The 25,502-nt window shown below is 47.9% G+C and overlaps 1 protein-coding gene across 1 annotated transcript in view; it reads left to right on the top strand.

The window, feature by feature from the left end:
- LRRTM4 (leucine rich repeat transmembrane neuronal 4) overlaps positions 1–24,489 on the top strand; it is a gene marked incomplete at its 5' end in the record, with an annotated part of 156,050 nt that extends 131,561 nt beyond the window's left edge. Inside the window, one exon of the mRNA XM_084273895.1 lies at positions 24,079–24,489. Coding sequence (XP_084130021.1) covers positions 24,079–24,300 — 222 coding nt within the window. The 3' untranslated portion in view covers positions 24,301–24,489. The remainder of the gene's footprint in view (positions 1–24,078) is intronic.
- Positions 24,490–25,502: the final 1,013 nt, after the last annotated feature.

Below are 25,502 nucleotides of genomic sequence, written 5' to 3'. Positions count from 1 at the left end.
GAGACACTGAATTTTATTGATTGATATTGAAACTATAAATTGAGCCTGAGTTTAGCCGGTCTGAGTCTATACAGCACCAAGGGCTTGCATGGAGAGACAAGATTTATACTGGCTGAGTATCTTGATTGAAATCCTGTGACCTTTCATTATGTTGTGGTGAAGTAATTTAAGGGCAGCCCTGACAACCCCAGACATACAAACATCAGCCTCCAACTCCAATCCAGAGACCATGGCACACTGATTTCTTTGGAGTCTTTAATGTCTTTGGAGGCTCATGTTTTAGGTGAAAGGTCTCAAAGCCTTTTTTTTTTTCAGTAAAAATTGGGGGTTTTGTCCTATAATTTCATGGTGTTAAAAAACAAACTATTACAAACAAAAATATTAGGAGATATGATAAAGTCCTGAGAGTCTTCAGCACTGTAAGCAGAGGAAGACTTTGCACGGGTTGGGCAGGATTGACCGGCTACAGATGGTTTGAGTCAGATTCAGCCCACCTTCTCCCACCGCAGATGGCCCGAGGTGGAGGTTGGAGGGGACAGGCAGCTAGCCTGCGTGTTCTAAAGGCTGGAGTAGAGGTTGAGCAGAAGGCTCGGGTTTGCTTTCCTTGGGGTGAGTGGAACTTGGTTGGGACCAAGTATCTCAGTTTGCTGCTTTGGTCCCCACAGGAGCTTCTTACCATAGGGGCCTCCAGCTCCACAGAAGTGCTAACAATGGGCCTCACTTGTTCTAATTACCACCCTGGAAGGAGAGTGGGAAGGCAGACCCCTGCAAACCAGGGCGAAGAGTGTCTTAGGAGTTAAGCTCAGGATCTGAGAGGCTGGCTTAGTTCCCAGCTCTGTCACGGTTTTTCTGTGTGACCTTGGACTAGTGGCGTAATCTTTCTTTACCTGGGTGCTGTGTGTGGGAGTGATGATGTCTCCCTGGGCAAAAAGACTGCTTTCCTGCTGCATTTTGATGCCGAAGTGTCTGGGATCACAGGTGTTTCTTGAAATTCGGGACATTACTCTATAGATTGTTCTATCCTGCGTGTGTGTGTGGAGCACAGGATAGGCACAGCGCTATATAAATACAGATATAATCACACAAAAGCCTGCTGCACTCCTTTATTCATGCTGCAGCCCTGACAGATGTGTTCTCAGCAAGATTCCACCATATTCCACACTTGAGCGGAGACCGTATGCTATTGAAACAAAAGAAGAAGATTAATTAGGCTGTCATGGTGTGAAATTGGGTTTGTGGATGGCAGGCACACGCAGAAGCCTGCATGGAGGTTGTCCATTTTTTTAATTATAGAAGCAGAGAGAGGGAGGGAAAGAGAGGAGCCCGGCACGGCGAGGGGACGGGTGTGTCCCCGCGGGGCTGCGCTGGGGTGAGGCGGGATTCGGCGTGCCGCGCCGCTACCCGAGGAGCGCGCTGCGGAGAGCGGCCATGCTGGGGCTGAGCAAATCAACGTCACCTCTGGATGCTTCTGCGAATGAACTGGCTCATTTCTGGCAGCCGATGGGCCATTCTAACTGAAATTTCCTTGCCTGGCACATCAGGCCAGTGTCATCCTCTCGGGGGTCCCCACGTTTAGGCCAGGCTTGACTTACCTCCCCGTAAGCGCCTTTGCCAGCGGAAGCAGGTGCGGCGCGAGGCAGCAGCGTGCCCGGAGGGGAGGGCAGATGGTGTCAGCAGTACCTCAGAGCCCTTGGCAGAACCCACCCTGCATTCCAGCTGCTGCTGCCTGGGTGCACAGCGTGGCCTCTCCGGGGTGCTGGGCCACATCCTGTTGCTCTGGCCTGGAGCATCCTCTGCGGGCAGCTCCCTAGGTGCCAGGTTTGACTCGTGCTCAACAGCAGCTTGCTTTTTTCCCCAGCCTGAACTCGGGCTTGTTTACCCAAGGGCTGCACTGTGCTCACAGGCAGATGAACTTTGGGTGTGGATTCATTAGAATCAGGCAGCATCGTGGTGGCTGGCAAGTTCAAACAACATGGGCAGCCACCTGCTGCCTGCGTGTGATTTGAGACCTGTTGTATCCTTCTAAAGAGCGGGGAGATGGACGTTGTATCCCAGTTTGTTCTAGTTTAGCCCTGCTCTATTGCACACGTTGCAGAGATGAGCACCTGTTCTGTTCTGCTCTTCCTGCAAAGGGAAGGGGGGAGCTGCTCTTGGGGATGTTCCTGCCCAGGTAACACTGGCCTAACTCCCTCTCCTCTGCCTTCAGTTTGAGTTGGAAAGGAAAATCTCACTGTGAGCCGTCAGTTGCTAGAAGTAGAGATGATGTCCTACCAGAGGTGAGGGCTTTGTGGTGGGACAGGTCTGTGTGTAGGGGGTTTCTCCTCTTTTCTGCAAAAATAAAACCATTTTCCAGACTGAGCAAGAGCAGACCTGAACGAACAGCAAATCCAGCCCCTTCCAGGCAGGGGGAAGAAGGACCGTTAGAGCAGAAGCAACACCTTGGTCCTGGGTGGAGGAGCTGTCACACCGTGGTGGCACTGACTCCTGCCACTGCAGAGCATCCTCGGTGAGACACGACACCCCACCGAGCTGAGCCAAGGTACTTAACAGCACAGCCCTTTCCTCTCTGTCCCTGCAGAACGTGCTGGTTGTTGATGCTGCTGCCCTAGCAGGAGGGAAACATACAATAAATCCTTCTGACTCCTCGCTGTATTAGAACACGTGCAAGTGACAGGAGTTTGAATGCTTTTCCAGGCACTCTGATGTTCACTGCCAGGCTTCACTGCTCCTGCTGCTGTGCTGCTGCACCGGGATCGGTCCAAGGACAGCCCATCCCTTGGGGCCAGGCACCACAGGCTGCTCTGGAATCCCAGAGGGATTGCAGGGAGTCGGGATCCTCGGAGGCAGACCCCGTGTACCCTTTACTCCATGTGATGGTGGGTGAGTTGCCGGGATCTCTCAGCTTTTCTTGGAGTCCAAGAGAGTTTGGGGGATTTTCCTTACCCTCACGTGGGGGAGTGGTTTGTGTGTCATCCTGAGGTACCAGGCTGGGTTCCTGGGAGCAAGGCAAGCTCCTGGTGCTGGGGTAAAGAGAGTGTAGAGCAGTGCTACAGTGAACTGAAGCAGCACTCTGTTACAAGGCAAGAAATCATTCTTTACTGTTAATTAACATTTGCAAAGAATGATTAGCACGATGGCTAGAAATAAGGATAATGTGACCTTTTTAGAAACAGGACAAGGCAAATGAAGAGGGGATGCTGAAGATCTCGATTCTGACCCTTGGTGGTTGTACAGTGGTTTGCCTGAGCCATAGCAGGTTTTCCAAAGGTTTCCATACATGTTTGCTATCCCAACCCAGGAGCTGGGATTTTTACCTGCAGATACTGTTTTCAGGGTTTATAGTTCAGAGAATACCTTTGCTTGTCATGTGGAAGCAATATATTCTTTATTATCCCTATGAAGAGATTCTCATGAATACTTCAAGAGACATTCATAAATAGAGCCTTAATTATTTAAAACCGTTTTTTCCCTTACTTAAGGATGTTGCCTTTCATCCACCCAAGCTGAATTTATTGCAATGAATAATAATTTTAATTTCAATTAAGTTTTGTATGTACACATCTCTGAATCTTGTATCCATCTGTTTGCCATCTGCTGATTGGTTTGCTGCTTCTATAAAGCTTCAGTTTTTTAATTGTAGATGGTCATGTACTTGTAACCACTTTCATCATTCAACTTCTCTCGGAGACAGCACATCGCTGTGTTAGTCTCCAGGTATAATGGCATTGCTAAGGCAGCTGAAGTCATGGGTTTGGTTTAACCTGGCTCCTTCTCTGAGCATGTGCTTCCTCTGCAGGTACCTGTGCTGCTTTCCTTAAGGGACCCATTGTAGCTGGCTGGAGGCAGTGTATTAGTTGGGAATTTGCTCTTGATCAGGTCTAATTGTGATAGTGCTGAGCTCGTTCATGGGACTCGTTTGGTGTCACTGTACCAATGCAGTTGACTGTCTTGGATACCTTGGAGGTGCAGGAGATCATCAGGCCATCCTAACAGGAGGATACAGCTTACTGAGGCTGCAAGCTGTGCTACCTCAGAGTTCACCCAACCTGGACTAAGCCTGGTAATAATCTATGCCAGAATTGTTCCAGTTGAGTGCTGGATGCCAATTTTTGTGTGTGGAAAGGGTCTGTCTCCATGTGGGGGGTCTGAATCCAGCCCTCTGTACCCGAGGGCTAGCGTGGTCCAATTTGTTGGTCTCAACGTAGCCCTCAGTAAAAAGGCATCTCTACAATACAGTGTCAGCTCAGCCCTCTTCCTTGTTGGAGGCTTCACAGGTAGGCTCAGGGGCTTCACTCTTCAGGTAGATGTGGGGATGTGAAGGTGAGGTTGGGTGGCAGCTGGAGCGGGAGAAACACCCAAACAAAACAGAGGAGTACAGGCACACTCAGTATGTATGAAATCAGATTATACCTTCTCCATAGTAACCAGCCTGAGCTCACCCTGTCTCTGCTCATCGCTGGCTGCTCAGGCACAGTCCTGCCTGGGAGCGTTTCCTGTGGCCAAGGTGTGGGTGGAGAGCTGACCTGTCATCCGCATCATGTGGCTGGGGGAGGTCATGACGAGGGTCAGGGGATAGGACTTGGGGAAGGCAGGTCTGGGGCAACCACCCCTGCTTTGCTGCAGGTCTGAGAGGGACCTGAGACCCCACTTAGCATCAGAGCTCATCATGCTAGGTACTGTAGAAACACCTGAAGAGCAATAGTTGACCTGGGGTGTAAGACAGGCGGCTGTTTGAGTGTCCTGCATTGTTCCCTGGAGTGTTCTCACCTGCCTGCTCCAGACAAGGCCCAGCTTTTGTGAAACAAGGCTCCTGAGCTTTCGGAGACTGTATTCCACTGTGTGATTTCCAAGTGTTTGGGATTAGAAAGGTTCCCTCTTGGATGTGGTGTAAGTGGTTAGTAACCTCTATGGTAAGAAACAACTGACCAAAAAACCCTCTGAACTCGAAGCTGTACAAATCCCAGCTGCTTTCCTGCACCCAGGACCTCAAAACTGGAATGTTTGAGTGCTTAATTCAGGCCTGACACCTGGATTCCAGCTTGTACCACAGAAGCACTTTTTGAAGCTCTGTCCCAGCTCTGACTCCCAGTAAATGAGGGTTTAAAGATGAAATCTTGTGATCACGAGGCCTTTCAGGGGCTGCCTCTGATTTATTTATTTTTCTCCCCAGCCATAAAGCCAGATTCTACCAAGGTAGATCCCACCTAATTCCCTTTCTGGCGCTGTCTTATCTCTAGCTCTTAGCTGATGTGATTGCAAAACTCTGCCGCTCCGTGACATCAATCCAAATGGCGAGAAGTAAAGGCCATCACTTGGCACTGCAGGACCTGGGGATGTAGGTGTTGGGCTGGAGAGGACTGGTGGAAGGAATCTGTGGAGGGACATGCCAGATGGTGAAGTAATTATGAGTTATTTAATGCATTCAGGATGATAAGTCTCTGTAGCTGCGTTTTTAAACCTGCTTTCTCTCACACAGTGACGGAGGAGAGTTCAAGTGATGTAGCGCGAGTTGCTCGTACAGATTCTCCCTCTGATGCTCGAGTGCTTGTCAAAAGCTACTCAGGCCATCAGATGAAATTCCCCTTGCTACAGTGCTGCTATCAGTATCTTAAACTCTGCATACAGACCGGTGTTTGGGAGTTGCAGATTTAGCAGATGGAGAAACCTTCCCCACCGTATTCAGTAAGAGCATTTCTGAGGTAGAATTTACTTGGACTAAGTTGGGTATAATTTTTGCTGGCGTGACAACGTAAGACAGAGATGGCATGCCATGGGCAGGATTTAGTGCTTCATCTCTTTGTATTCACCTCACTCAATAAGGCAGGAAATTTATTTACTATCCAGAGGCAGTTAACTGTCTTTCTAGTGCATTGTTTCAGCAGTAGAAAATGGCAATACATCTATTATATCTATTTTTAAATGAATGACTTTCAATACCTAAGGAGAGGGATGAGAAACCCTGTTTGTCCTGGTATTGACAGAGAAATGAATTTCTCCACCGAGTTGAATCCCAGACATAGATTTGATTCTTTTTCTTAAGGAAGTTTTCTTTCTTGGTGTTGTTTCCACTGTTGATGTTAGAAGCAGTGATTCATAAGCGATATGTATTCTGTGTCCTGTTCTTTGGCATGGCAATGGCACAGGGTCAATCCCTGTGTCACCAAGAGCCAAATGGAGCCCTCACTTACAGGGACCCTGTGAAGTGCTGTCATCCTCCTCCTCCCTGTGTGGTTGCAGCTGTTGGACTCGTTGGAGATTTGAAATGAGAAAATAGTCTAGTGCAAGTGGGGGGTTGTCTCTTCATCCTGTTATCTCTGGCAGGTGAATGGCCTGGAATTATCCACGTGCCCATTCCGGGCCGCCTGTGAAGCTCATGGTGAAGTGGGGAGGGATGGCTTTGCCTAGGTCTTACAGGAAAGGGTTTAGATCTCACACTGCTTTGTAGAATAGCTAATATATAAATGATTTATAATTTAATACATAAACTTAAAAATAATTAGCGTGAGGAAGCGTAATAAGCTATTTGGAACAGCAAATGGCTGTCTGGACTAGCTAATGGCTAATCTTTGACCCTAACATGTTCTCATGTAACTGGAGTAAAAATGAGGTCCTTGGCAGAGGACAGACTTTTTGTCTTGGAGCTACTGGGCTCCTGGAGCTGTGTGGGTCCCCACCTCTCTGTGGCACACGATTAGACTGGGGTACAGCAATTCCTTCCCCCAGAGTCCCTTCAGATTTGCATTTCCCGTGTTTTTCACAGCTACTTTCAAACCAAGCTAAAAGTGTTCTGAGTTTCTTGTCAGCCCAAACTATGACACAACCCCTTGTGCTGATCTAATGAGAAACAGCAGATGTGCAGAAATAACAGAGAGAACGTTTAGGTCGCTGAGGGTGACACTGAGGCGCAATGAAGAAGTCACAGTTGGAGACAGGAGACGCGTTACCTGGGCTTCCTCAGATCCTCTGACGTGGGTAACATTTTCACAAGGTTTTTTTCATTATTTTTAACTCCAGTGTGTGAAGAAACAAATGCCAGGTGTGTTTTTCTTCACATCAGCTACAAAGGAATACATTTTATCATCACTTTCTAACAGCATGGACTGGTTCTCCTGAAGCAGCGTGTTCCCAGGGCTTGGATGAGGCTCTGCGAGCTTCAGCCATCTGAGGAGGCCTCTGTATCTCTTACTTTTGGTACTTAGCACTTACGAATATTACATATCAGTCTGTATTGATTTGCAGATGTGATGCCAGATTAGCTTAATTCCTGATTTTGCTAATTACCCACTTAATCCTGCGCTGTGGTGAATGTAGCTGCCTAGCTGCAGGGATGGTTAGAGCTGTAGGAGCATCATGAGCATCACGGGCTTTGTGAGTTTTTCACTAGTGTGGAAGATCAGTGCTGCCTACTCTCTAGCAGCCGGGTACTCTACCTGTGTGACTCCATATACATCATCAGCTGTTGGGAAGCTGTGGTTTGGGGGAGAAAATAAAAATAGCAGCTTCTCTTTCTGCTCCACTGAAGCCCCGATTCCCTGGGAAGTTTGAGAGACTTTTAGCTTCACTTAAAAAAATAAAAGCAAAATTAATTGGAAATGACAAGAGGAAAATGATCCAGCTGAATGCTTTGATAAGCAATCAAGGCTTAATAGATTAGAAAATATAATTAATTACTTAATTATACTCAAAGTGGTTGTTGTGGGTAGATTGTTCGTTGAAAAGCCATTGTTGTATAGGAGGAGATGCCCGTTGCATGAAGATCAGTGCTGAGGAAGCTGTTGCTGCTAGCTGGGAGGCCTCCTGAGCTCACTGCTTGTTCTCATGGGTACCACCACACGTTTCTGTCACACGGCTCCCAAAAGCTTCACGAGCATCTCTCGATCACTGTGTGCCCTCACAGTGGGCTAGAGTGGGGTGCCAGTGACCACAGCTATCCCAGAGTTACTGTCATCCAGATTGGTGCTGAAATGAAGGGTGTAGTTGTGTTAAATAGCCAGTGTGCTGCTTAGACCAGAACTGTGCCTTCTGTAAGAGCCTGTAAACGCCCAGCGTAGGGACCACGCTGCTGTCAGCATAACAGCGCTGGGGTGACCCAGCATTGCCAGGCTTCATTCTACCTGGTAGGGCCTGGGCTTTACCTGGTGAAGTTGTGAACATGATGCTGAGCCCTTCTTGCATGTGGAGAAGGCATCTTGATGCAATAGCTGCAGAAGAACCCTGAAACACTGGTGTAGATAAACTCCAAAGCTTGTCCTATGTCCTCTCTACTGCCCCATGACAGGAAGGGAAGCAAGACCAACAAAAATCAGTGGTCTAGAAATGGTACTTTTCCCAGGCCAGTGGGATGGTACATTTGATGGTGTCATTGTCAGGTTTAGTAAGAACGATCAGTGTCCAGCTCTTTTCACTGCTCTATCCCAAAGCACTCAGCAAAAAACAGTGCTGTTTTGACAGTCTTAGTGCTGAAGAACTGACGGTCTGTGATCTGTCCAAAGATCCCTGGCAAGGCTGAGCCCTGGGGCAGGTCTCCAGGGTCCCAGTCGTGCTTACTATCCACTGCTGCCTTTAGAAACTCTCTTCAGAGCAGGAAGGCAGAGCAATTCAATTAGAAACTTCAAATGTACTTACTGCTTAAGGAGTTCCATGTATTTTAAATAGAAATTCTAAGATCAGTGATCTCTTTTCAAGTAGTTTTAATTCTAGAAATTACTTTCTTTCACAGTCTATGCAAGACTTCTTCTAATGATGTGTGGAAATTGCTGGGGAGCTGGTGCTTATCAGTAGTTAAAAAGTTTTTGGGTTAAATTTTTGGCAGTCTAGAGCATTGGGGTCTTCAGTTCCCAGCTGCACAAGGGAAGCAGGACTGGATAAAAGAGTCTGTTTTCTGAAAATTAGACCCCTTATTAAATGTCTCAAGTTGGGCACTCAGTCAGCAGTTCCTATACAGGGGATTGGTGCTGATGTCTTTACTGGTCTTTAATTTTATATATCTTTTCTTAGCTGCCAGGGCGCTCGGAGATAAAACTAGAGAGCAGATGAATGTAAGAGGGTTCACTTCATAGAAGAGCTGTGTGTTCATTCCTTTAAGTGCCATTTAGTTGGATGCAGCAGTAGTGAGCAGCGATGGACTGACACAGATGGAGCTCGAGTCCGCTGGGAAAAGTCCTATTGCTTCCACATGCTGCAGCATCACCCACAGAAGAGTGCAGAGGCCATTGCGCTGCCTTGGTGTGGCAGAGAGCGGCAGCAGCCTACAACAGCAAGAGAAAACTCGTCCCGATGGTCTCTGTTTGACTTCATTAGCTCCTGCAGTGCCTGGGAGTAGAATGGATTTATATCTCCCTGGAGCCCCCCGCACACGCCTCGCAGGGCAGGAGCCGTGTGCGCTCGGTGTCGTTCTGCCTTCCCGTGAACAGAATGGAATCAGCTTCCGAACAGATTGTGGGATGCTTCTCGCTGGGGTCGATGCCGCCTCTCTGTGAGGCTGCTGCTGTTCCCCTTTGCCATGCTTCCCAGAAGCTGAGGTCTCACGCTGGTTTCTTTAATTGTACTTGGGGTTTGTTCTCCTCGTACGTATCTTCACCGCGTCTCCGTAAGCGCGTTGTCTGCTCCGACTGGCGTCATCCCGAATAGGAAACGCTTTCCACAGGAGTTGGGCTGGAGCAGAGCAGCATGTTTTATGTTCGCTGCCTTTGTAACATCACTGATCCAACAGCTGTTAAACAGGCATCAGAAGTCTGATGGCTCCGTAGTAGCGATGTAGTGCTTCGGCTCAGCTACTGGAAATTAGTTGTATATGCACAACAGTCAAAGATAACGGTTTTCATCTTTATCAGACTGTTTATGCACTGCAGAATATTCCTCACAGGGTGTAAAGGGGGGTCTTCACATTGTACTTTCTTCAAGAATACAATCACAAACCAGCTAATCCCAGCACTAGACTTGGTTTAGAGACGGGTTTGAGCCCCAGCGTGTGGGAAACCCTGTGAACGAGACCGTTTTCCACTGGAGACAGGAGCTCATTGTCCTTGGGAAGTGTCGTGGTTTTACCGCGGCTGAGAGCCGAGATCCACGCAGCTGCCTGCTCTTTAAAAGAGACCAGGACAGGAAGGTACCCTGGAGAACAATTTGTCATTGACAGGGGAGTGTCAAGGATTCTTGTCTGGGGTTTCGGACTCTGTGATGTGGTCCTGACATCTGTGAGGCAGTTGCAGTAATCTCCCCTATGCCTGGCAGTTGGGACGTGCGTTGTGCTGCTCCCAGAGCCGCACGGAGTCAAGCTGGAGGCTGAGGGGGCCATGGATTGAGGCAGGAATCTGTATCTTCAGGTGAGCTAAAGATGTCAGGAACTGTTTCCTCTCCAGCTAGGGAAGGGGAGCAGTTACTTTGAGGTGTAAAACAGCCACGGCACAGAGTTGTGAGTGTTCTGCCTCACTCCTTTACACAGCACATTCTCCCGGCAGAGCTTTTCGTGGCGAGGGCTCTCATTGCCCAGGTAGGAACCCCACACTCCGCGTTCGGATCGGGTAGGTGCAGCCTGTGTGGTTCCTTCCCCCCTCCATCACTTCCTAGGAAGCAGAGGACTGACCTCTCCCTGAGTGTTGCCGGGAGGTCATCGTGTCTTGGCTTCAGTGAGTGGAAACATTTTCTTGGGGAGGGCGTTTGTCCTTGCAGCAGGCAGAGGTGCTGATGGTGGCAAGGAGAGGGCTGTTGCTGGATGCGTGTGTGGAAAAGTACGGTGTCCATGAATACCACTTCAGGAAACCCTCTGGATCGATTCTCTCCCACTTGTGTTGAATTCTACCTATCTACGTTGGTGTCTCAAACCCAGAAGCTCTTTCCAGGGCTGTTTGGGGGTCTGGGGCTGGAGTTACTTTGTCATTTTGTTTTGTTCTTCAGTTTGGGCCAGGCCCTGGTTAAAGACGCAAAGGGATTCAGAAGGAAGTGGAAAAGTTGCTCCCAAGTTTGGGGTTCAAGGCTTCTGAAAAAGGGGCTGTGGGACAAAGGAAGAGGGCTGCTCAGGGGTGCTGGCATGGGAGGGGAGCGTGAGGAGGACGGGGACTTGCGGGTCACAGGCGGTTGAGGACAGCTGGGTATTTTGGGTTCAGTATGTGGTCTGGTAACTTCAAAAGAACACAAATTAATAGGAAGCAGATTTTTGTAGGAGGCAAACAGTTGGTGGAAATGAGCTAAACTCAGTAGGGTCAAACTTGCTTTTGAAGATAATAGCTCAGCTACTTTCAACTCTGCTCCAAACCCTCCTTAAACATCAGTTTGCCATGAGATTCGGCGCTGTACAGCACAGTTAAAAATAGCCTGAGGTACAGAATTACCAATTCTGTCCTCAGCTATGTAAGCCTGTTTGGAAAAACCTGGGTACAGTGATAATAGTGCTGGTAGGCACCAATCCCTTTGCTGCTCACCTTGGGTTTTAACACGCAGTGTGTAAGGAAATGTCTGTAGGGCTCCAACATAAGGTACTGTGGTTTCGGATGAGCAACCTTTGGGTGGGCTTTGTGTTTAATAAACAGTGTTAAAAATCAGCTCTGTAAATCCAACACCACGTTACCATGGCAAAGAACAAAGAGATGCCATGAGGCTGGCCATGGTTAGTAAAAAGAGATGGCACAGCAGCAGGGAATGTGCTGGACCTCTTTTTTATGCTGCTCACACCATCTCTTACCATCTATACTGGGTTTGGAGAGACATCCTGTCCGTGTGATGGAAACGTAACGCAGTGGGCAGCTTTCCCTGCAGGCATCCAGATACGCATCACGGTCCTCTTGTTAGTTATACCATGTAAAATGGGAGTAGATCTACTGACATCAACAGAATTGGCATAACTAAAAGCAGCATAAACTCCATATCCTCACTTCTGCTTGTGTTTTATATGGAAACAGGCTCTGACAGGTGTTCCGGGTTTCACGGGTTGGGTGAAGGTGCAGGATTCAAGACTGTGTGTGCTGTTCCCAACACAGTTAAGTGCCGAGGAGTTATGATGAGATCCAAGCTAAACAGAGCAACCTCATTGAGAATTAAAAAAAACCAAGATATGTTTGTGTTGAAGCTCTAAACCAGGCATCCCTGATGCTAGAGTAAACGGCTGCACACCCCCGAGCTGTGAGCGCGGATTTGATGGAATCATTAAGGATGCTTCGTGTTCAGAGGAATTCCCACTAAGCAAACACCTCTGGGGAAGCTTGGAACACTTGCAGTTAATTTCGTACCGATGCTTGAGCAGGGTTTGGCATGTGGTCACAGTCATGGGGTTTGTATCTACTAAAGCAAGCCTTGCTCTGTGGTAGGTCTAGAGGCATTCTCACTAGATGGTGGCCTGGCTGTCCCCTCTCACAGAGAAACCCATTGGTTCTGATTTGGTTGTAGCAGAAGCACTGGAGATGTCTTGCTAATTTAGGAGCCCAGCTTCTCCTCCTGCAGTGGGCTGTACGCTGCAAGAACTGTGGGGCAGAATCTCATGTCTAATGAGCTTTAAAAAATTAATCTGAAGCGCCTCCCCTCTTTCAGCACATGCAGTGTTGGAGTCGGGCTTGCAAAGGCTTCAGGTAGCTCAGACATACTGGACGAGCGATGTATGGGATTAACAGATGTGTTTCATAAGGATAGGAGCCAGCTTCCTTAGTTTTCCACTTTTTCATCTCCAAAAAGAGTTTAGATAGTCACTAGGTGAATCCGTTTCCATCTTTAGATAGCTGAATATCTCAGTTCTCCATGTTTTATTTGGAACTTTATAAAACATTCAGTAGAAGAACAAACCCACCAACCTATGGAAGCAGAGCCTGAGGTAGTGAGGAACCCTGATACTGGTTTTAGCCAGTGCTTTGGCCAACATCATCTCTCAGGAGGGTGGTGACTGGGGCAAGAGGGGCTGAAACCTGTGTTTTGTAAAGCGCTCTTACAGCAGTAGCCAAGGGAGGATTGGGCCCCGTTTCTCACAGCCTGGGAAAGGGGTAACATAATTTAACTGCATCAATTAAAAAGTCCTGTGAAATACAAATAGAAGAACGTCTGAAAACCAATTTCTACCGGTTTGGGTTCTGTGAGGGAAGGTCTCAGGTCGCTGCAGATCACAAGAACCTCTCCATTTTCCATAGGGCTTAACAAATGGAGTCCTCGTCTCCCTGCAGACTCTGCATACTGCTTAGACTGAGCTAGAGATTTATTTAGCCAAAGCAACCCAGCACAGGCTAAAATTGCCATGGAGTTAGTTTGCTAGACAACAGAATAATGATGCTGTAACTGTACTAATTATATTAGCATAACACAGGCACAAAGGGGGACGCAGGGATAGGAGGGATGTGCAGCCCTTTGTTTTCACAGTGGCTGTTGGGGGGCACAAGGATTCCCCTGTACCTGTTGTGTGGCTGCTGTTCTTATACAAAATGTGCTGACAATTCTTGCTGCTGAGCAGTGTGGGTATGGGAGGGGGGAAGAGAAGGCTCTGTTGTGTCCCATCACTACACAGTCTGAATGTGAGTATTATCAGAGGAATGCTCGTGTCCAGGAATGCATGGAGGCTGTGGAGTTGGAGGATGAGGACCGTGTGTTTGTCTTCCTGTAGGTCTTCCTGACGCTCTGGTGTAGAGGAAGGTTTGTGTAGTGGTTAGCCTGCGCTAACAGCCTGTCTGAGGATGCTCAGAAGACCAGCCAGGTGTTCTGTACGTGCAGCTCCTTTGGTTTTCTTCTGTCCTAAATTAGTGTCGACTCCTAATGTTATTTTTTTGTGTTGTAAACTTTTCTCCCCAAAATTCATATGATTCTAACAACTGCATCTATCTAACTGCATCTATCTGCATCCATTATTAATGTGTTCTGTTGGGGTTTTTTCAAGTAGATTAGGGTTTTGGTGTGGTTTGGGTGCTCTCCCAGTGTCCTGTGAGTGACATGTGGGACAGAAGCTGTTGGGGTGCTGATGTTTATAGAGCAGCCCAGGCAGCCTCTGCTTTGCACGGGTCAATACCAACAGCCTGGAGACATGGGGTTTGGGATGGAATGCCTGCTGGTTTGGTTCTGGAGGGAAAGGATGTAGCCCGCTCCCTCCAAAGGAGGACTGAAGGATAACAGGACTGAAGGCACAGAACGTCAGCCTTTGAGCAGTCTGGGCACAGAGCTGTCATCACAGCATCACCGTACAAATTCACACGGCATCAGGTGTGCTGAGAGCACTGCCAGTTATGTCAGTGAGCAGCACGGGGACCTCGATGAAAGGACGTTTGGTGAGGATACATGTGCTGTATTGCTCCTTTCCTTGGTGATACCTGGGCCCGGGTGGGGAAGGGGAGAGAAGGAGCCATAGTCCCTGATCCGCCCGACGAAACCCATCTGGTGGAGGCTGCGCTTGAGCCATGGTTGATCACACTCCCCTCTAATCTGCAGCTGTTTTCTTGCTGATAGACAAACGTGTTTAAACAACACGTCCTGCCTAACTCTGTCAGGCTTTGTTTAATGTTTCCTTTGACAACTGGATGTTTCCATCACGCCCAGTAAACACCTCAGAGGCTGACCCATCCCCGTTTCAGATGCACATTAAGGCTGCGTTTCCTTCGGTTCACCTTCCAGAGGAGACGGTGCAGATGTTCATTATTTGCAGCACTTACTACAAGAGACTCATTTTCAGGAGATAATTTTTTCCCTTAGAACTTCATAAAAATGTTTTAGTTCCTGACCACAAAGCCGCGGTGAATAGCTATTGCAGAGGAGTGCTGTGAGCTTTGATGTGGGAGCTGTTCTGCGTTGAAAGGGCACAGGAGTCTGTCAATGGCACATTCTTTTCTTCCATGGTAATAGGAAGAGGCTGCATCGCATTGTGTTGTATTGTAGGAAGGGTTTTGAAGCTGAACTTACTACATACCTGTAGCACAAAAAGGAAAAGGGTAACCATGTCAACCATTGTCCGGCTGGCAACCAGGACTGTGCGCCGCTCCCGCTCGCTGTGCCTCATCTTAACTTGGTGCCTTGTTTATAGTGAGGAGATGAGGGCTCCCAGGCTCTTCCTCAGGGTGATGAGTGCTGTGTCGAGGCAGCGGATCGCTGGTTGCAATCGTTGTGTGTGTTGGTTGGTCTTTCCAATTGCTTTTGTGTTTTGAGGCAGGTCCCTGTGCTTCATTCCAGGGTAAAGAGTAGGGAGGGGAACAGCGTAATTACTGGGGAGCTAATGGGTACTTAAACAATCTTCCCCTGGTTTTGTTGATGTCAGTGGGGGAGCAGCAGGCCAGGAGGGCGGCTGTTTTTATTATTTAAGCTGAGGTAGCACCCCTGAGGTCTTTAGTCCCTGTGGTCCTTAGGGTTCACTGTATTTGGGCCCTATCACACACAGACCCAAGTATTCAATTAGCATTAGCCCTGGCCCAAGGTCCAGTAGCAAATAGGTGCATCAGGGAACTATGGAAATACTCAATTACTCAGGACTGGCTCTGTGCTGCCAGCACCTGACAACGGGCCCACAGAGCTGAGAAAAGATCCTGCTGCCAGGGGTCGAAGCTCCCCAAGCCCCACACCCATCACGAACCTGCCCTTCACAGCAGAGGCCAGCGCAGAGGCACCCCTGAATCCTTGGTGATGGCACTAAACTGGGTCTGTTCTGAGAGTTTACAGGAGCCAGTTTGGTGTACATACCCCGTGCGTTGTGGACACTGTGTACTCAACATCTCTGCTCTGCAGAGTCGCTGGTGCTGGGCTGTGTCACATACAAATATACACACAGTCACAGTGGCCGCATGAGGAGGGAAGTCATTTAGGGATAAAAGATCTGTATTCATGTATTTAGCTCGTGGAAAAATCTGTCCCTCAATCTGTGCATCAGTTGAGAGATCTTTTTCTTGTTTGCTATTTTCCTTTCTCCCACCCTTCATCTGTCATGCCTGTCTGGAGTACAAGCTCTGCAGGGCAAGGGCTCTTACTGAACGCATGAGCGTTGGTTACCACAGCACAGTTTCAGTTTTGGTCGAGGCCTCGAGGCACTGCAAATAAACAACAGATTCTGGATGATGAGAGGCTGATTTATCTCTTTATCATCTCTTTATATTCCTGCTCTTCGGTGTTTGTTCTGGGTGGCTGCAGCCAGTGCAGACCTGTCAAAGGCTGTTGGTGGTGCAGCCCCACGTGCCACCATGCCAGTCATGCACAGAGTAGCAGCACACGCCAGAAGAAGTTGGCTTTACCTCTTTGCCCATCCCTCCTCACACACTGGAGTTGCCTTTCCCAAGCAGAAAAACATAAAAAAAATACCAGAGTAGCTGGAAACCATTTGGCTCATGCTTGGCTGGTTGAGGGGCTGCTGGAGTATGCAGTCTCTTGTTGACATGAGCTGCAGGTATTTCTAGCAGCAGCTCCTTGGGCTCTCACAGTCTAGCTCACAGGGCAGATTGTCTCTTCCAGCAGGACTCTCTGAACCTGGCTCTTCTCCTTTACGCTCCAGCGCTGCAGCTGTGCTCGGGCACGGACACGCTCCAAGTGGGCAATGGCTGTTTTGGCTTTGGTTGATTGTGTCAGACTGGGTCCGGGGCCGCTTTGTTTGGCTTTCCTGAAGCCCCGAGTCGGCTCGGTGCAGCCAGTGAGCAGACACCGGAGTCCATGTACTCTACAGCCCTCTCCTGGCTGCATTCGATAGTGCTCAGCCGTGCGGGCAAGGCGCTGGGCTTCTGAGTGTGCCCCAGCGCTGTGGTTTTCAGCGCCAGTCTCGGGCTAGTTTAGGTGTCAGCAGTAACGACAGCTGTTTGAGAGGGGAGAGTGGTGATCTTGACCCAGAGCAGTCCCAAAACTGTCCCATCCCGACCCTGTGGCTGGAGTGATGCTCTGTGGGCACGTGGGGATGGGACAGAATGAAGTCAACTCATTGCTTTCCAGCAGCTTTTCCAGCCCTTCCCTCTGCTGCTGAACCCTCAGCCGTGTAGCTGCTGTGCCAGGTCTGGGTGGGTTGACCACTGACCTCAGGTTCTGCTCCTGAAACACTTCACCTGTGTTGCTACTGTGCCTGCTCTCTGGTGTTGCACAGCTGCTGTTTGGAGGATTTAATATGTGATTTGTTGGGTTTTTGGTTGGGATTTTTCTTTAAATCTGATTCAGACATTCCCTTCTGCTCTCAAAGTGTCACTAAGCTACTGTTGCTCAATAATTATTTCCATTGTTTTTGCTTTCATGGAGTAATTGAATTGGTCCGCTTGGTTTTGTAGCAGCAGAGCTGGCTTAGCCAAAAAGATTTTAAATCCATCTTTCTTCCAGGGATTCTGAGTATGTCTTTACTGATGATTTCCCTGCATATTATAAAACTTGCCTGGAGGAGTGAACAAGTCATTTGTTTTCTGTAGAGTATTAAAAAATAATGCTATCATTGTGAAACGTCCTTGCCTGCAATGCTGGACACTCTTGCATTCATTTTCTGCTTGCTTGATCCCTGATATACAGCGGTTCCACGGAACATGACTGCAGCATGGACCCTGTTTGTTAGTAATTTTCCAATGCTGTGTAGTGTGTGTGTGCCTACACTGCCGTGGAGCCTGTGTGGAGAAGCAGGGACACCGCTGCATCCCTGCTCTGCACCGTCCCAGGGGAGAGAGGCTTTGCAGCGAGGAGCTGTAGCAATTCATATCCAGGGTCTTGGGGCTTTGTATGAGCTTTAATCAAAGTCCTGGCATTACTCTGAGGTGTCTTGTTTTGACGCAGGTGGGTGGAGAGTGAGCTGTGTGGTTGTTCCTACTGGTAGTGTATGTATCGCTGGGCAGACTGGAAGCCTCTGAGGTTCGGGTGTTGCTCCTCGGAGCAGATAGGCTGAGCAGCATCACCCCTCAGCACCCTGGTTGAGGAGCTGACCTTGCTCCCCCATCACAGTTTGTGGGTTTGACAGGAAGGGAGCTGAGTGTTTCGTCCCCAGTGCTGTAAGCCCATCTGGCTCAGGATCAGGGCATGTTCCAGCCACCTCACCCTCACTGCTCACCCAAAGCTGCTGCCTCCAAGGAGCCCCAACAACCAGCTCCTCCAGCCTTGGCACCGGGCAGCACGTCACCTGCAGCCGGGCACCTCCTGCCGGTTCATCACCCTCATCCCTCCCTCGACCTGAAGTTCTGACCTTACCCTTCCTGTGCTCGTGGTGCAGCACGATGCAGAGGCTGCTCCTCAGCCCTTCAGCAAAGATGGTGGTTACATAAATCCTCACCCCAATATGAGTCACGCGTCAGTACCTCTTGGAAACTGGGGGGTTGCAGCTTCCTCTCGGCGTAGGCGCGCTGCTCCCATCACCGCTAATGGAAGTGACACACGCACATCAGGAGCAGAAGCTGTCTCTTCTGCTCCTGGATTAATGTTCTTGCCAGTGTGTTTGTGCCACCTTGCACACTGATTCCTCTGCTAAGAGACAGTGGAGGCAATTAAAATCTTGTCATTTCTCATGAAGGGAACCCTGCTGAGACATTGGGTATAATAGGAGCTCCCTCCCGTGACCGAGGAGGCCTGTAGTGCCAGCGGTTTCTTTTCTCTCTCTCCCCATGGAGTGAGTTTATCTCACGTTTTCCCTCGGGAGGAATGAATAATTCCTTGAACTTGAGCTCAGTTTACAGCCAGGATGCTTTGCTTGCGCCTCTTCTTTTGGTGTAAGGCATCTCTGCTCAGCAGCTCTGGAGGCTGGGTTGACACTGTAGTCTGACTCCAGCCAAAACCTTTTGGGCACAGTATAACTAGGTAACGCTGAAGGAAACCCTTCCATTTCTTCTATCAGTCTGATAAGGCACCACGTATCCCCTTCTGGCCCTGGTGTGGGTTTTAGTCTTAAGTCATTGTGTTGCCTCATTTATGACTGCTGATGTCTTAGGGACAGAACACTGTGCAACTGGAATCACTCTTCTCCAGCTGTAGGAGTAATGTGTTTAGTCTCTTGCTGTCCAAGAATCTGTGTGCAACTTGAAATCGTATTTAAAAATCTTAATAAGCCATCAATTTCTGGATAGTTCTTTTGCACACTATAAATCCTAGGCAGATCTAATGAAAAGGCAGCATTTTAATACGAGACAAAGACTTATTTCACTCATTCTCCAGTGCCTTCATTTGTCACTGTGGCAGCAACATTATCAGATGTTCATATTAAGGACTGTACTTATTTATTGTGAGTAATGGATGGAGCAGGTTACCATCTTTATGATCACATCATGGAGAAACAACTCCACCTTTTCCCTTTTGGTCATGATTCTTCTTTGACAGACTCTGTGTGCTCCGTTTCCCAAATGCTGCACGTGGTGATGTAGGGCCTGTGAGCGTGCCTCAGGCTCTCAGATACCTGGGGAGGTCCAGCTCCCTGTCATTTCAGGTGTGAGATGCCAGTGATTTTGAAAGCTGATTGGAGCAGGGAGAGCACGGGGTCAGAAGGTGCTGTGGAAGCTATTATGGGATTGTTGATCTGGGCTCTTTCTCCACCATCCCTTGGGAACTTGGCTAGATGGACCTTTGGCTTGTCCTGGTAGGTTAAGTGCAGATGATCCTCACTGTGGAGCTCTCCGTGTGATGTGTAGGGAGCAGGATTTCCTGCTGAGAACAGCACTTTTCAGAGGGTCTGAATGAAGGCTGAGTTGCCTTGGTTTTCAAAGTGCATCTATTTAGGGACCCAAAGATGTGAAGAGATACTCAGAGGGATTTTTTGGCATCTGTACGTCCTCCTGCACGGCCTTTGAAAAGCTCATCTCCTGTCCCTACACGATGTAAAAGCTTTCCTGAACCACCAGGCTCCTGCTCTTATTGAATTCCATGGGAAATTATCCTAATAGCACTGAAAGCAGTATTAATGGCTTTGCAATTAGAATATCTAGATAGTTTGTTTATTTTATCGGCCCTCCGCGGCGGAAAATCGAAGGTTGCTCTGAATCTGGCTTTAAGTTTTCCATCAGTGGGCCTTTTTGTCAGGAGCCAGATACTCCATAAACCCCAGACAAAGCAATTTAAAAGAAATATTTTGCCTGAGGAACAACAACAAGGCTCAGAAGACTTTTCTTCTTTCCAGGAGTTTCCTTTAGGGAAACCTTTTCGTTTCCCGATTGAAGGATCCAGTCTGCCCGCAGAGGGAGCAGTGGGGTGTGCGGGAGTTGTGCCTCATCTCAGGAAAGCACAAGGAGCTAAGCAGTCTGTCCAGAGGTTCGCTTGTATAAGGGAATAGTGTCAGTGGGATTGGATGGAGGGATCAGCAAGTTACCTGTAGGCTTAAAATGCAGTTGGCGGTGTCAGCGGTGCTGGCAGGGTGATGCTATACAGGGGTTTACGGCATGAAATGCTCTCTGCAAGGGTGACTGAATAAATCATCGGGTTTTGTCTTGATGGTCTGACTTATAGGTGGGTAAAAAGGTTGGTGAAAATTGCAATGCCAGGTAAGAAACTAACAGATTTTAGTTAACTTTGGTTTATATAGAATCTGTCGGTTTTGTAGAGACCCCCACAGTCCCATATATACATAAATTGCTTATTAACTTGACATGTAATTCATGAGATTAATATGCTTATTTAATACAATGATGGTTGCTTAATTCCTCTAGTTAGTTATTATGTACTCTCTATATATATAGCTCATCGGTTATGGGTAGGACCCGCAGAAGGAACCGATGGCTGCGCCGTCTCCTGCCTCGTGTGTCCCATCCCTTGTTTCTTGACATCTTTCCCACCTCTCTTCTGATGGCCCATGTTGATCCTGAGACCCCGTTTTCCCAGCCAGAAGTACAGGAATTTAGTAAGATCAATTACCCACCTGTCAGTCAGTTGTGGTATTTGGGGTGTTCAGGGTGGTGGGCTCAGTGTCAGGTCTCACGAGACCTTCAGCTGCGCACTGAGTCTTCCTCCTTGTCCGTCATGTCTCCCAGGGGAAGCCACATAGACCGTGAATCAGATTCGGTAGGAAAGAGATAAAAGAGACAAAGAAGTGGTTTGTCTGGAGCAGGAAGGAAATTGAACATGAAATTGCAGGGAATTGATTGTGGGAATTGCAGCTACACGTCAAGCCACCAGCAGACTCCTGCTCAACACTTCATTCCTGGTGGGATCTGTTCCTGGGCTGATTACAGAATTTTGAAGCCCTTCACGGACGAGTCAAGGTGACAGCTTTCCTGGAAGGTTCAGGTGTCACACAGGCACCTGCAGTACAAACAGAACTGGAAAACCTTGTGCCACCTCACAGCAGAGCCAGGGCTTCTCCCTGCTGATTTATTCTTTTTAATAAACAATGTTCTGATTTTTTTTCTTTTTTTTTTTTGTCAATATGAGAATTACCTCAGGAAACACGAATTTCATAACAAAAGGCTTATTTTAAAGAACAGCCAGGCACTTTTGTGTTCGTTCCAGTTGGAAACAGAGGAAAACAAATACCCATTCATGTTTCAGAACGAACTTGAGCGTCTGCATTTGTCCCTTTTAATGGCTATAATCGGCAGTGTACGATCGTGCCTTCTCCTCAATAGGAATGTTTTCCTGTGCTGACTCCAGAGGGATGTTCCAGGGTTATTAACTGTGATTTTTCAGCAGCATGAAACGCTCTGAAATTGTTTATATCGGCTATATCTGCCTAATGCACCTAATCAATCTGTCTCTAAGGTGAAGCGCGGTGCTTCACTAATCGCGGAGCTATGATAGTATATCTTGCTTATCTTTACTCTAAATTATGATAGGGTTTAAAAAGAACCCTGAATTTGATTTATCAACAGCTATGATGCTAATTCAGCAATGAAGTCGTGGTGTTCTGAGATGGGATGTGAGCTCTAATGAGAACACATAGTGGCCGTGTTTTGTAACTCAGAGTTTTCACTACGTATGGACAACCTCTGAAGTGTGTGTAATTTAATCCTGTAATCGTTAACTAGGCAAGTGTTTGCACTTCAGTCAGTTTCACATTTGCTGGTACTCTGTAATCCAGGTAAAACGTTGGACTGCCCAGGAATATCCATGCTTCAGCTTTGTTTTGTAGAAGGAAAATGCATGCAGTGCAAAACAGCAGCGGGTTTCCCATCACCTCTTCCATCACCTCTTCCATCGGGGCGAATGGAGCACGTCTGGCTTTACAGCCAGAGAGGTCTTTCTCTTGGAAAACAGGAGCAGCAGAACTGAAGCCCTGTAACCTGTGGTGTCAGGCCGAGGGACCTGGAGCTGTCACATATCCATTGATGGGATGTAGGACTCAAAGGGAGACGGAGAATCATACGAAGGCAGGGCTGAGAACAGGGAGGTGCAGCTCCGTTGATGGGTTTGTTAGCCTAGAAATGCATTCTACAAGTTAACTTGCAGCTCCTTAATCTCGCAGGTTGCCTGATGCACCTATTTTGGTTGGTTTGGGGTTTTTTTGTTGGTTGTTTTTTCACTGATACAGAATATCCACCATTCCTCTACCCCCAGGGCACAGCATCCCTTAGGACTGTCATTCCAGGCGTACACAAACCTGACTTTTAAGTCACAACAAGCAAGAGGTTTTATAAAACTGGGGAAAGAGTTGAAAAGGAACCGTGTTTACCCACCATTCAGGGGTGTTGTTGAGATCCTGATCCTTGTGACTCGTGTTTGGAGAAGGGGAGGAGACAAGCAGCCAGGACTCGGGTGGTTAATGTACTGTGTGTTATTGCTGTAGAGCCAGGACCTCAATCTCTCCGCTCTCCAGAACACAAACAGACCTTGGCTTTTATAGAATCATAAAGAGCTGCCTTAAAGGCTGAGGACAAATGCGAGCCCTGATAGGAATTGGCATGGATGTTACTGAATCCAGAGGGAGTTACAGTTTCTTGCACGATGGCTGAATTTGATCCACAAGTGAACACAGTTGTCCCATCAAATTCTGCCGAGCAGCTTGTCTTCTGTATTCCTGCCATTCAGCTGTCACGTAAAGTGACGTTTTCAGCTGAAACCCAGCTAGTGGAAGAGTTTTGGATTCCCTCCAGCCTTCTGCAGAGAAGCAGGGGAGGAATCGGACTGCCGAGGAGACCCAAATGCAGGAGGCTCTCTAACCATGCAACGCTTCTCATTAGTCTTAATGCCTTTGTGTTTTCCCTCCTCTTTGAAGGAAGCCCACCATGCAAGGGAAGCCTGTGATAAATGAGCTCTGTGGTCTTCACGTGAAGTTTGGTGTGGAAAATAAAAGGGCATTTGTTACAAGATTGAATTATGCGTAGGATACATCCAGCTGTAATGAGCTCGGGGTTTGTAGCAGTGTTGGGTAAACTCTTGCCTGAATCTCCTGCAGCGTGTGGTTTTTTCCCTGAGAGCATATTTCTTTCTACTTGATCAGCTCATCTCTTGCAGATGATAAAATTATCTGCAAAGATTTATATCTGGTGGTGTGCCATAAATCACATTTAGTTGTAGGATTAACATTTGCAAGCACAGAACGTTTGTGAGGAAGAAAAAGGAAGGTGGGGGGCTGGTGGTTACTGAGTATTTACATTGGTAGCGCTGGGATGCGGGATGGATCTGTCAGGCTTCTCGGATACATGGCTGTTTGCACATGGGCTGGGTCTGCTCAGCTCCCCAGGCATTGGCTGAGGCTCTTTGATTGTGTCTCTTGGTGTGGATGTAAGGTGGAGAGCCTGGGAAATCGTGACCTTGGGCAAGCAGCTTTGTGTTGGGAGAACCACCGTGCGTGTTGTGGCTGTGCTGGAAGCGGCACGGGCTGGCGGATGGATTTTCCAGTCCCTTGGTGAGCTCAGGATGGCCCGAGCTGGTGGAAACGCTCGGCCCATCTCATGGCACTGGAAGAAGGGCCAGTTTATAGGAGGTTTTTATTGCCAGGAGATTCCAGTTCACCTGATGTGCCAGATTGCCCAAGAGATCAGAGTTGGGCACTCAAGGCCACTGTGAAACACGGGGATCACTCTGGGCCGGAGCGGGGTGGCTGTCTTTCTGTCAGCTTCTGGGAGCCACAGCGTGCATCCACCTGACACCAAGTGCTCCTGATTCAGGAGGCATCCAAGTGTGCCACAGGCAGCCTTGGATGCACAGAGGTTTGTGTGGCTGCAGGGGCTGAGTGATGGCTGCGGATGCTCTGCGATAGATGCTGTAGCGATGCACAGCCGAGCATGTTACTCACTGTCCCTCTCTTTTCCTCTCTCCCTGGTGCAGGTTCCTCACCACATGAAGACTTTACCCTATTACAGTTACGACCAGCCGGTGATCGGATACTGCCAGGCTCACAAGCCTCTCCATGTAAACAAGGGGTACGACACCATGTCCCGGGAGCAGGCTGAGACAACCAACCTGGAACTCAGTCGAGACCACAGCTTCATAGCTACAATCGCCCGTTCGGCTGCACCAGCCATTTACATTGAGAGAATACCAAACTAAGGGTGGAGACGCCGCTGCGGGGGCGCGGGGGGGGACCCTCAGCACGGACCTTTCATCTCGGACCAGCCCAGGGCAGGGAACTAACCGGCTGCCATTCCAGCTTAAAACGTTCCAACAGAGGAGGGAAGGGGATAACCTGACCCCCGCAGACTCTGGATACGCTGAGAACTTCAGGATTTTCTTTGCTTTAAACTTTCAAACAACTTCCTCAATGTAAATATTAAAGAGAGATTGTCGAGTTCTTATTAAAAAAACAAAAAAAAAATAGATTTCACTCTAGCTACATAAAGGGATGGATTAAGAGTTTTGTTTGTATATTTGATTTTTCTACATTGCACGGCTCCAGGGCAGGAGAACCACAGGTAAAACATAAAGGGGTGGGGAGGGCCGGGGCGCGGGCTGGGGGCTCAGCCATGTTTCCTTATTAAGTGTTTATTACTCTTCAGAGATTTGTTTAATATTTTTGTTCTTTTTAAGCAAACAGAAGATAGATATCTATTTTCTTTTTTTTTTTTTTTTTCTTTCAGGGGTTTGGGAGTTTTTGTTGGGTTTTTAGTTCTGGTTTTGGGTTTTTTTTCAAGTGTTCAAGCGCTAATATTTCAACCTTCAGACATGGGCATTAAAGCTTATGTTGAACCAAAAGGACCTTGGCAATTGATGCAGCAGAAACAAAGAAACTCGGGTGCATGTACATTTAAGACACAGGCTGTACACTATGGAGGGTGCTTTTGATTTTTACTATCTTCATTGTGCTTCATTGTTGACACTATAATTACTTTTCGGGCTCTAAAAAAAATAAGGGGGAAAACATGCAATGGAGTATCGACTGTGGTACTTGCAGTCCAGCGGTGCTTGTTAAGCAAAATTAATGGACGTTTGGGAACCAAAATGGAATTGATGTGCTTGAAATGGATCAGAAGGAAAATCTTTTAAAGCAAGAGTTATTTGGTGAAACTTCACTGGCTGACACAATTTCTAAAACACAGGAGAATGTGTAACATTGTTTTTTGGTTTTTTTTAATTAATTATTATGATCAGTTAGTTTTTGTGTAGTTTTTATCAATAAAATGACAACAACAACAACAAAAGAAGTGGTGGAAAAAAAATAAACATATTATTTTGTGGTCAGGACACCACAGCCAAGCTACTGTTTGAATGGTTTCTCTGGATGGGTGACACTGAGGGAGCAGTGCTCTGTCCTG

This window comes from Gallinula chloropus (genome assembly GCF_964237585.1).
Source record: "Gallinula chloropus genome assembly, chromosome: 21".
NCBI lineage: Eukaryota > Metazoa > Chordata > Aves > Gruiformes > Rallidae > Gallinula > Gallinula chloropus.
The sequence above is the reverse complement of the archived record's forward strand: the minus strand, read 5'-3'. Positions and strand labels throughout refer to the sequence as shown.